This window comes from Chelonia mydas, chromosome 2, assembly GCF_015237465.2.
Source record: "Chelonia mydas isolate rCheMyd1 chromosome 2, rCheMyd1.pri.v2, whole genome shotgun sequence".
NCBI classification, from domain to species: Eukaryota; Metazoa; Chordata; order Testudines; family Cheloniidae; genus Chelonia; species Chelonia mydas.
In genome coordinates, this window is record NC_057850.1 from 136,613,925 (window position 1) to 136,626,717 (window position 12,793).

The window sequence follows — 12,793 nt, forward strand, 5'->3', positions numbered from 1 at the left end:
TTAGTGAAGTTGCACGGTGTAACAGAATGCAACATTGTGTTAAATTATAAAGTATGAAATCTGTTAACAAGACCAACTGTTACTAGCCTCAGAAGAACCATTTATTGTTGCTTCTAGTATAATCACTGTCATATTAAAAAAAATCAATATGCACTGTGTCTGCTTCCAACAGAAGTCACCAAAGCTTTAATCCAGTGGATCAAAAACTCTGTTTCATGAGAAGGCAAGTCAAAAACTCTTTAACCCTAAAAGTTGTCACAATAGAATTTATAGAGACAGTGTAGATGAGGTAATATATTTTAATGGACCAACTTCTGCTGGTGAGAGAGACAAGCTTTCAGACTTACACAGAGCTTTTCTTCAGGTCTGGAGACAGTACTTGGTCCAATAAAAGATATCTCACCCACCTTGTCTCTTCAATATCCTGGGGCCAACACAACTACAACAACACTGCCTATAATAGGATTTATAGAGATTTTAATGGGTAGATTTCAATTTGTCATCTGTTACACTATTCTATTCCCTTCATCCAGATGCTCTTCAAAGAACTGGAACCCACAAAATTGCACTATACTGGACTGATGGGGAATTTTTGCCATAGTCAGTGTACTTCAATACAAAACTTAAATATTAATGCATCTTACATTGTATGCAGCATGTGGTCCTCCAAATATGGAGCCAGAGTGCACCTGGCTCCTTTGTGGGTCCACAACTGAAGTAGAGGACATGAAGGTCCTTCCCTTTTCCTCTCATCCCATGCTTCCTGCACAGGGGTAGGACACAATCACAGTAGTTCAAGGACTATCTGCTCTAATCTCTGTAAAGAGCCCACAGCCCTAGTCCTCTCTTCTCTACAGTTGTGTAGCAGAATTGGCATCCATGGGATCAGATTGGCCAAATTCAGTGGATCTCACTGCCCTTGGCCTCCCCTTAGTATTAACAGCATGACTGGCACTGTTACCACACTGGTCATTCCCTACTCCCCGTACCCCACTAGCAGCTAAAGATGGGTAAATAATGAAAACAATGATGTGTGAAAGTGTTCATCAAATCCCTATCAACTCATGAACTAATCACCCAGTTCTATTTGCAGGACGAATAGTAGAGATGGGCAGAATCAACAAATAATTTACTAGGAAAATATTGTGGAAAACAACTGAATAAATTATGTGATTAACATTATCTTACCAGCTCTGCTGGCAATGCAATTGTGACCTTTCTCATGTGTGTCGCAAAGTGAATAGTGGCAGTTACCCCTACCCACACTGGAACCAGATGAGTGATACATGCTGCCAACACCAGCACCACGAGCTTCTTTTTTGCCACGAGTTGTGCCCTTTTCACAGGGAAACACCAAGCACAAGTGTGACTGTTCCCCAACTTCTTCAGGCAGGCTCTAATCCCTTGTAATTTTGTCATGGAGCTCTGCTGCTTTATGTTTGCTGAGGGGATGAGGTTAGTCACAAGATGTGGACTTTCTGCATAGTCACATATTTATCCTATGTTGTCCTCCCTGGCCCGTCTCATTGGGTTTAAGACATCTGCTCTCTCTTGTATTGCCTAAACAAAAGGGAACATTTGGCTCTAATTATCTGAAATAATTATTCAGATCTCCTGGGGAAAGACTCCAGAAGGAGGAGTCCATGTGAAGTTATTTTTGTCTTTTTATATAGGTTTAGAGTGCGGTCATTAATTGGTTACTGTTGTCAGTGTTTCAGAACATAAGTTCAAATTTGGGTTCCAGATGAATTTTATTTAGTCACAAAGCATTGATCATTCTGTGTATTTATGATCTATTATATTTCTGTGTCCTGCCCCCAACCCCCTCCCATCTTAAAACAGTGCTCATCACGTGGCTAGTTCCTCTGTTTCCTCTGACCATCTAGTAGAAGGCACTGGTGCAGTGAGTACTCACTCATCTGTTCCTTGAAGTGCTTAAAGTCTACCAGCCCAGGAGAAAGAAACCAAAGCCCTGTACTCTTGTCTTTCATGACACTGCCCACAGGGCTGCAGCCAAGCCATCTCTCTAGAAACAATTTGTCCAAGTTTTGCCCTCTGCAGCTTTCTCTCTCTCTACCTTCCCCACTACACACACTATCAGTTAGCCAGTTCAGCAGTTACTCTCCATCTTGACAGAATTATCTTGTTCTCATGTTCCCAATGTGAACCCTTGTTTCTTATTCACTGTACAGCACAAGTGTGTATTGGTTTTGTTCCTCTTCCGACACTTAGTAATATGGACATGAAGAGTGTGTTTGTCAGTCAATAAAATGTTACTATCCAAACTACTTGAATGTAAAGCTCTTAGAGTATACTGGAGAATAGCAGAATTCCACTTGAGAGTTTCAATCCTTTGTAATTGACTCACAAATCATCATTAATTGAGCCTGGGATTTAACAGTCTCTCTCTCTCTCTCTCTTTTTTAATGTAATAGGCACTCACCAAAAGTGGTGAAAGCAGCATCTCAGGTCCTAAATAGCATGTGGCAGTACAGAGACCTGAGAAGTCTCTACAAGAAGGTAAGATTTTCTTCAGATTTTAGATCTTCAGTACAGTTACCCACTTTGGGGGCTGAAGGAACATGAGACCAAGCTACTTTATTTGATCTGTTAATGGGCTCAAACTTTGAAGTCTGAATCCCAACCGCCCAAAGTTTAGGAGGTTGAGATCTGGTGTTTTTTCAAGTTCCCGTGTCTAATTTTAACTCCTTAAATAGAAATGGCCCATAAAGCACATATGTTTTTGTTTGTTATTGTTTGGGGGAGTTTTTTTTTAAATAAATTTTAGTTCTTATGAAAAGTGCTGGAGTTGACAGTCCTGGAGAGTGAAGTCCTCTGTTCACAGAACCAGTACAGCATGGTCAGCAGTGGTGCAAGCTGCCTCTCCTCAGCCTTTCCTATCAGTGCATCTCAATCCTATCCTGGAGAGACAACCATCGGGGTGAGTGTGAGAGTCCCACCTCATTCAATTCCTGGCCTCTCTGCTGAGCCCACCAATGCCGGTTCCTTCAGTGGTGATGCTTTTATGATATGGACATTGGTACCCCTGGAACTGGATAGAGACCTGTTTATTTCACGTCCATCAGATTGGCAGCTTTCATGCACTAGCAACACGAGCTTGATTCAGAGGCAATGTAGAGGTGAAAGCAGTGGCTCCCATTATCATTCTCATAAGGCTGCCAGCCTCCTCTTTTGTGTAAATTATAGTACTATTACTATGAACAACACGTTTAAAATTAACTATTTAAAAATAAACTTCTTACATGTATAAATGATAGGTGATGGTACAGCAAGCTCCTATCACAGAATGCTTGTAAATGGACACACATTCAAGTGTGCGTGTAAATGTGGTGTGTGTATGTGTGTACACATATATTCAGTGGCAATCTCAGACCGCTTCCTAGTACTCACAATTTCAGATCACAAAAATTACCACCTCAGTTGCCTCTAATTGGCACCTTTCTTTGTAGTCTAAGCAAAGAGACCAAGCATTTAATTCCACTCCCAGTCAAGGCATATTAATGGTGGACTCTGAAGATGCTCACAGTGCCATTGCTTGTGCTGTATTGTGTAGCTGAAAAGAGTCGAGTAATGTGAAATCTTTGCCTCAGTCTGCTCACGTTGACTCTTGGGTTTGAAATTTTATTATTTTGTACACCTGAGCTCCTGTTTGAGGAAGGTTGGCAAATAGGCCTTGTTTGAGAGGTGGGAGTGAACAGCAGCGAGGGTAGGGTTCTTCTGAGAAGACAGCACATCTGGGATGTGGGGAATGAAGCGATTCTCTGCATGGTGTGGAGAGATGCCCCTTTGGGGGTAAAGTTTGTTGTGCTTGCAGGGGCTGGCTAGTTTCTTAACCTTTGAACTATTTTGCAGGATTCATTTTGTTAATCCCTTCATGAGCTAAATCTGGCAGGGTAAAATGGAGGTCAGTCTCCCAGGCAGTTAATCTAATACCTTTCCCAAGCACTGAGCTAATTGAACAAAATAACTCTTTAGTCTTCTTATGTCTCTACAACCTGCTACCAAACATTGTATAATAATTTAGTACAGAAAATATCATTTCTTTTAACCAAGTGCTTCTAAGAATTCACTAAAAATGTTACTGTACATAAACAGATGGGGATGTATTTTTTAATGTTTATAAAGTTATTACACAATATAAGGAATGATTTTTATGTAGAATAAATCAAGAAAAACACTTTGCTAAAGGAGCTACTTCCTTTGCTTCTTTCACATTAGTACATTGAATACTTAGCTGAATCTTGGGCTTGCTGCCTATGGCATTTTCGTTCTTTCACAATATTTTAAAAAAAAGTTATATAAAACAAGAGCGTTTCTAAGATCTCTATTACATAAGCAATAATATTTGTCATGCAATATGGGTTTAAATAGTCAATACAATTACTTTCTCCCACTAAAGCATCTGTATTGGCAATAATGAATGAATACAGCTTCAACTGGCTGTGCAATATGGTCAGCACTTTGTGCTTTCACACACTGGCAGGGATTTTTCCCACACTGCAGCTAAATCCAATTGTGCAGGTGTCTGAAATTCATTAGTATGCCCTAAAAATATCTATCTCATTATTCTCAAGTAATCACTAGCATATAAGAGAGGCTGGAATAGAAGCAGGATTCTGTTTTATGACTTGGGCCAGTTACAAGCCTAACATTAACTTTAAGGAAATGCAGCAGTATTTGTCCTGCTGCTTGAGGGACAGTATGTCCAGAGTTTGATATAGTTTTAGAGCAGCACTTGTTGACACTATACTAAACAGGGGAAAGAATAACATGAATAGATGTATTATCATTTGCATTACTGAAGTAACCAGAATATTGATTTGTCACTGTTGTTGGTATAACAGTAGCCAATATATTTGGCCCACAGATTTGTTCATGTTGGGAAAAAACGTGAAAGCTTATTACATTTTTGTAGGTCTGCTTAGCACTATGGGCTTTATTCACTACCTGTGGCAGAACCCAAACTGCAAGTACCCAGTGACAGAAAGTCCAGCCAGCAGTGGGGAGCATAATGTTACAAGCTGCCCATAACTTCCACTCTGCTGGGGAGCCAGGAGCCAGCCAGTGCTACCCAAGAAGTGTGTAGGTCTGGCTCAGGAAGGTGCACAGCAAGGGCATGCAGGAGATGTACTGATCCAGTGTCTCTCTCTACCAGTGAGGCTTCTAGACTCCTGGCTGTAAACTGAAGCTCCTTCCAGCTAGTGGAAGCCTGATATTGTCACTTGCCTCCTCCATAGCACAGCTTCTTCTAACATATGTGTGGGGATGTAGACTGCAGCCTACAACAGGGCTGAAGCAAGCACTTTGGTTTTAACCAAGGCTATAGTACTAATAGGTACAGAAGTAAAAACATTCCATGAGAAGGAAGGGGTGGGACAAAGAAAATTATTTAGGGGTAAAATAAGTCACAACGGAGACAGGGGGAAAGAGCACTTCTGTGAGAGAAGGTAAGGACGTTCATGCATACACAGACCCAGACTGTAACCTGTTTATGTCATTTCTTGGGGCTTTGCAGAAAAGGTAATCTAGCCCAGTGGTTCTCAAAGCCGGTCCGCCGCTTGTTCAGGGAAAGCCCCTGGTGGGCCAGGCCGGTTTGTTTACCTGCCGCGTCCGCAGGTTCGGCCGATCACGGCTCCCAATGGCTGCAGTTCACCGCTCCAGGCCCATGGGGACTGCGGGAAACGGTGCGGGCCGAGGGATGTGCTGGCCGCCCTTCCCGCAGCCCCCATGGGCCTGGAGCGGCGAACCGCGGCCAGTGAACCTGCGGACACAGCAGGTAAACAAACCGGCCCAGCCCACCAGGGGCTTTCCCTGAACAAGCGGCGGACCGGCTTTGAGAACCACTGATCTAGCCCATGGACTGTGTATCCCCAGTGAGTGCAATGGAGCTCAGACAGCTAGCACCTCGTTTGTATGAGCTCTCCTTCCCATGAGCTTCTTCACAAGGGCCTGATTCAGTGCACATTGACATCAATGGAAAACACGTATTGAGTTTAATGCACCCTTGTATCAGGCCTCAAGGCAGGATTTTTTTTTTCTGGCCTTTACTGTGGATTAGGCCAGTCTGTAGCGGAGCTGGCATCTGAGGATTTTTGGGGGGCATTTAATGTCTGGAAAGCTGGGGATGTCTTTTGTTGGATCAGGCCCATAATACGTACTTATTAGTGCTAATATAGGAAGAGCTTCACCTTGCATGGAATTGTCTGGATTTTCTTCTCAAATAGCCTTTGGTTGTTTAAACAGAATGCTAAGATAGCAAACCTGGTTGGCTCAGAGGGTGGGTAGAGAGAAATTGAGCCTCTCAGTTCAAGATGGGAGATGGTTCTCTGTTGACCTGGGCTAGATTTCAAACTTGTCACTACCTGGCAGTGGTTTGATTTTCTGTGGGAAGTTAATTGGTGGTCTCAGGCTAAAAAAACCTCTTGCATACACGACTGTCACTATTTGGCATCTCTGCGGATGGGGTGTCGTGCTGTGGGAAATAAAACCAGGTGCGCACACAGTATACTAGCTTGTGCACAGCACTAGCAGAGTCTGTAACAGTTTGTGCACTACACTGACTGATTCTAACCACTGTGCTGGCTTCTCCGCTCAACAGCAGCTGTATGGTAACTTTAAAGGGACACAGCGGAATGGTTAGCAGGCGTACCAGGACAGCCCAGAATGGAAAGGGTACGAAGAGTCAATTTCAAGTCAGAGTTCAGACACATGGTTGGGATCCACTGTTGCCTCCCCTGATGCACTTGTAGGACTTCACTCTCCAGGGCAGTTAATCCAGCACTATATTAACGAAGCCTGACAAGAACATTTTATCCAAAATTCTCTCCAGCTGTTACAATTCAAAAAAGAGGAAGCCGTCAAAACCAAGATGAAATGATGATCTTAGTCTTGGGGTGAAAGGGTTCCCTTCCTCGATGCCCTGTGTGAGAGTTCTATTCTCCCTAACATCAATGGGCAACTGCTACTGTTCTACAAAAAGCTACTACTGGGCTGTTTTGCCTGATTCTCAGCTTCTCCTGTTGTCTCTGAATTTGATACTTCCTTAGAAAATGGGGAGCAGAGCAAGCCATCAACTGTCAGCACAAGGGAAAGGGGGTGTGATGCAGAAAGATTTAAATTGTGCTCTCTTTCCTAAAGAACTTTCTGTAGGGCTCCAGTTTCTACCAGAAAGATTAATTCTCTTCTGGTCCTGCCACCCATAACCCTTTCATTTCCTCCTTGGGAAAACCACCTGAAAAAGAACTTGCACCAAGACAGTGTGCCATGAAAGGAAACAAAGCCTCAGTAACCTAGCGGAGTGAGTGACTCAGATTGAACCCCAGACTGAAAAGTATACTTAAAGATGAGGACAGCACTAGTTAATCCCATAGAAAAGATGTTTTCAGGGATCACATTTTTATTAATTAAAGATTAATTAAATTCTCACTGTAGTTGACCATCAGTGAAGAAAACATGTCTCCAAAAATGACTCAGACGTTTAGGCATTTCCATTGTTCTCTGTTCTGTGTAGTAAGGCCTACATTTTCAAAAATGGCTACTAATTTTGGTTGCTTCCATTTTTCGGTGCTCCACCTGAGTCACCTAAGGCCTGATTTTTAGAAGTGCTGAGTGCTCACAACTTCAATTGATTGAAATTACTGGACACAATTGCTTGGCACTTCTGAAAACCAAGGCATTAAGTGTGTCAAGGTGGGCATCGAAAAATTAGGGGACACCTTTGAAAATATAGCTACATCCGGGAAGGAGCAAATTCTCATTTGTTGCGGCTCAGATTTTTTTCTTCATCTTCAGTTTTCAAGCAAATAACCAACTACTCTTAAATAAGAGCAGCTTGAGAATTTTCATGAAGTTAGCAAATAAAAATTATCTCAAATCTTTAGACAAAAAGTACATGTAGAAAGAAACTAAATAATCCAACCTGAACCATAATTTACTTGCTAAAAACAAGCTTCAAGTTGCATTAAGTGTTTATGATACTAAAGAACTGAAGAAACTGTCATGAAGAGAATATTTTCTATGAATTGCATCATTTTACCCAATCATTTAGGCTCCAGCACAATGTCTTTACACTGTATCTTTTTTATTCATATGTAATATGTCTTTCAGGATATAAGTGGGAAATCACAATAAAGTCTTAGAAATTATAGTTTTTCATTCATTATTGTGGATTTCTGTGTTGCACAGGATAATACCAATGTTTGTCCCTATCACTCAATTTAACAATAAAATTACAGACATCGTATCCATTTGAAAGCAAAGAGGTTACTGAAGGCAGTTGTCCTTCACCACATACTGTGCTATCACACAATAGGGAGAATATTGTGACAGACATTTAATGAAGCCTAAATAGACACTCTGAAGATTGGCCTTGTCTGTCATTGGCTGAACAAGACTTAAAAAATTGCCTGAAGCCTAATCAAACAGTTAAGCCAGGCAGGATCTAAAAGAGGAGTCTCTTTTCATGTGACTTTCAGAATAATGCAGCTGTAAACTGCTAAAAGTTCTTTGAATATTGCCAGAGAGATACTGCAAAATTCCTGGCAACTGGTTTTAAAATCTGAAGTTCTTTTCTAAGTAAAATAAATCTATTGCCCTTTTGACATATTAAATGCATTACGCCGTGATGTACACTGGAACATTAGCTATGGCTTAATTGGAAGAAAATCCAAATGATAACGCCTATGTCCTTGAGAGATGTATTCTCTTTAGATGAAATTCTCTCCAGTGCCAGGGCCTTTGTATCACTTAAGCACCACATTAAAGACTTAAGCCCCAACCAGCACATAAATATTCCCATCAAAAGTACTGTTTGATAGGACTACATATGTGCTTAAAATTATTCATGAGCATATACATGCATTTTGCTGGATTGGGCCTATAGTTGGAGCATCAGTGGGCTGGGGGAAAGCATTTTCACTTAGGTGAATGTCAGGCTTTTAAAATGAACTGGTATAAGGTAACCTATATCTGTCTATAATTTAGTTAAAACTGCAATAGCTTTATAGAGAAGACATTATCTAGAGCCCATTTCTATATCACTGTGAAAATGCAGCTACCTGATTAAATAATTGATTGATTGATTTATGGCAGCGGGCGGCCCCAGGCTTCAGAGTGGCTGAGGACAGAGGATTTTCACCTACCCATCATTCTGGGTCATGGCACGCTCAGCGTACTCTCTCGCAGAGCCAAGAAACCAGAATCTATTCCCAAACCCAGGTATTCTGGCTGTCATCTGACCAGTCTTGAATTGTGATGTTTAATGCATACTAAGATTTGCTCCCAGAAGAGCTATGGAGAACACATTTAAATCTATAATACATTACTACTACAGAATTAAAAAAATATGTATGATACATTTTAATTTATTGTACCTTATGAACTGTAGGCCAAATCCTGCTCACTTTACTTACGCAAGTAGTCCCATGAATTTCAGTGGCACTGTCACATGACCAAAGTCTTGTATGAACATTGCACATTGGAGAGAGGCAGAAATAAGCTCGGTCCAGTTAGCTCCCTTTAAAGCTATCCATCATTCATATACGTTTCTGTTGATTATTTACACCTTTCGATCAGAAATGCACTTATTGCTAAATATTGTATTTCAGTTAGCAAATGAAATACTTTTTGTCAAGCACTTCTTTTGTGATCCAAGCACACTTTTTTTAAAAAAAATCATTACATTTCATTATGGGAACAAAATTAATCAAGTTAATCTATTCTGTCGATAAAATGAATGTGTTCAAAGTATCAACAAAGTTCTTGATAATATGTAAATATCCTGTGTTAACAGGAACAGGACAAGTAGATTTCATACAGACATAATTAACACCAATGAGACTCAGTCTGATGTAGCATAACTAATCATTTTCTTATACGGACACTATTCAGATTTTAGATATCAAAATTCCATTCCCTTAACTGCTCCTTTCTTTTGATTTACCCTGACATCTTTCCTTTCCCTGCTAACATGTTACTGTGTGGAGTTATTGCAAGAGAAAACAATAACTGCTACATCTTCTGTAAACATCACACAAGCAAACCTGTGAACAAGTGTTGTGGTATAGACACAGCAAGCACTTACAGATGTGTTTGTTAGTCACACAGGACGTAGCAGTTTTGCTTTTTTTAATACAAAAGAATTTCATTTCAGTCATGCAATCAATGGAATAAACTTATAGGCTCTGCTTTTAACAATTCCTATATTGTCTGTCATTTCAAATAACGTTCCTACCAGTCCTTCTTAATCCCTTTTACTTTTACTAACAATATTAGAAAGAGAAGGGACTGCCATTATTTTATTATCACTTTTTTTGTCATTTAACATGGCTTAAAGTAACTATTACCAGCTTGAAACAATCTATTAAATACTGTACAATTCCTAGAATGTAAATAAATATTTCTCATGATGGGCTAAAACCGAGCACTAGATGAATTACAAAAAGGTATCATATATTGCCCCAATACTCTACTGCCTTGCACCTATGTCATCATTTATATCTGTTCAAAGAGGATATAAAACCCTGCCAAACCAAAATGGTAGCACTGACAACAAATGATGGAATGGGAGAATCTGACCCTGTGTTTCCATGTAGATTTGCTGGGGATATCTTTCTGAAAGGTTGTTGTTTCTAAGTAGTCCCATAACAGGCTGTATGTGATAAAAATTTCAGTTTATTTGTATCATTTTGCATTTGATGTCATTTAATTCCATTGATGCCATTTGTTTTAGAGGCCATCAAATGTATAGTGTCCCCTACCATTATTTTAGTCATTCTTAATTTTTTTGAAAATGTGCATGTTCCATTTGAAAGCAATTTGAGTCTTTATAGCTGTCTTCTAAATATTTTGTAATGTTCTAAAATTAATTCTGTGTTGAAGTCAAGAGTCAATCCCAGATGATGGTCTAATTTACATTGGTGTAGCCCTGGAGTAATTTCAGTGAAGTTAGATAGGTTCAGCTCAGAATCTGACCCTCAGTGTCATAATGTTTTGTTTCCTGTTAACTTAGCTGTAGCCATAAAATGCAGTTGCGATGGTTCAGTTTGACTATACATATATATATATATATATATATATATATATATATATATATATATATATATATATATATAGTTTTTCATTTAAATTTCTATTCAAAATATAACTTTCAGCCTTAAATGTATGTGTTTGTATTAATGAGCAAACCTCTAGAGGTCTGACCTTGAGTTGCAGTAAGCATCCAGAACTGTAGCTATGACCATTGCTTTTAGCACCAGGGGCTTAAAGGTACTAGTACATTCCTTTAATATTTGGTATTGTAACCAGCCTGCTCGTTGAGAAGAAGAATCTCTACATTATTTATCAGAGATACAGAGGAAAGAATTTGTAGAAGGTGAGGTAGTTCCCATCCAAAAACTGCTAAACTCAAGAGTTAACTGTGGAGTCAACAACAAACCACATTTCAGGAGTTTACTTTTCCATTAAATTCTCTGCACAGTTGTCTAGCAGCCATATTTAATTTATGTGTTGTTGTCATCATAGTCATATGATAAAACAGTAACTGTAGAAGCAAGCTCCAGTTGTCTTTTACGCAAAATGTTGGGGGATCACTTTTGAAATCCAGGTCTCTTCTTTAGATGCTAAATATAGAAGTAGGAGTCTAACTTTTAGCTCATAATTTTGAAAAAACTTTTCCATTAAATGCTTCATTTTTGCACACAGTAGGGTCTTTTGCACTCTCACTGAAGATTGACAAGTTAAATTTTAAAGATGCTCCCTCCTCCCCGAGGCAGTATCTTTGACTGACAGCCTTCCTTTTGAAGTGAGTTATTTAATTATAAGTTCCGAAGTTCGCTCAAGACTAAAGATGCAGACAGGTGTCTTGAATCTGAAGGGCTTCCATATATATGTATGGTCATGACTGCAGTACTTTTTTATTCAGATATAAAGTTCCTGGGAGTAAGATAAAGTTTTAATCCTTGAACATAGTGTGTGCAACTTCAAAAATTAAATACAGATGTCTTTTTGGTCTTCCTAATTTTTTTTACTTCTTTTAAATGTAATCTGAGTTCTGGAAGTGTCTCCAACAAAAATAAATAACAAACAAACAAACCTCAAAAAATCCAGATGATCCAGAAAAGCATCCAAAAGTCTGTTTACCAGTGCTAAGGTGCTGATGTAAAGATAGGCACATCACTATTTTACAGTAAAGATTAAAATAACCAAATCCAGGAAATGCTGTCATTGAATGAAAAATACCTTCTAAAAACTGTTAACCTGACTTATTTCAAGATGGAAAATGGTTAATTTTTATTTAAGTGTGGGCAGTTCTTAGTGTTGGTTGCTATTTTATTCAGATCAGTTCATATATCTCTAATAATAATCATTTGTTAAAGGTATATGATCTTGAAAGTACAGAACTAGAGCTCATTCTTAATTACAATTTAGCCTTGATGCTTGCATCCTATAATGTAGGCAAAGGGGAAAGCACATCTAGGACAAGGAGATTCTTGGGGATCCCAATAAGGAAGTTGAATCAGTTAGGATGACATTAGAAACTCATGACTTTACAGTAATCTTAAACTGTTTTCTGTGGTCCCCACTGCTAGCTTTGGAATTAAACGAAGTCGACAGGACTTTTTGGGTGATGTAACATTTAAATGACACAGAGAAGATGGATATATCAAATTATAGCTATCATTTTGGCACTAAAACCTTGTTCTCTTTCTAGAAGAAAATTAAGAAGTATTGCTGTACTGTTGCCATGTATTATCTTGGGCTTTCTTTGTTGATG

General features: G+C 39.3%; 1 protein-coding gene across 13 annotated transcripts in view; it reads left to right on the plus strand.

The window, feature by feature from the left end:
* The window catches only part of CTNND2 (catenin delta 2), a 1,164,839-nt gene that overhangs the window by 1,115,341 nt on the left and 36,705 nt on the right, over positions 1 to 12,793 (plus strand). For 8 of the 13 annotated variants that reach the window (XM_037893327.2, XM_037893326.2, XM_043540249.1 and 5 more), the window contains 2 exons: positions 2,436 to 2,520; positions 9,112 to 9,237. In XM_037893327.2, coding sequence (XP_037749255.1) covers positions 2,436 to 2,520; positions 9,112 to 9,237 — 211 coding nt within the window. The remainder of the gene's footprint in view (positions 1 to 2,435; positions 2,521 to 9,111; positions 9,238 to 12,793) is intronic. The other 5 variants (XM_037893329.2, XM_043540252.1, XM_043540250.1 and 2 more) reach the window with 1 other exon arrangement.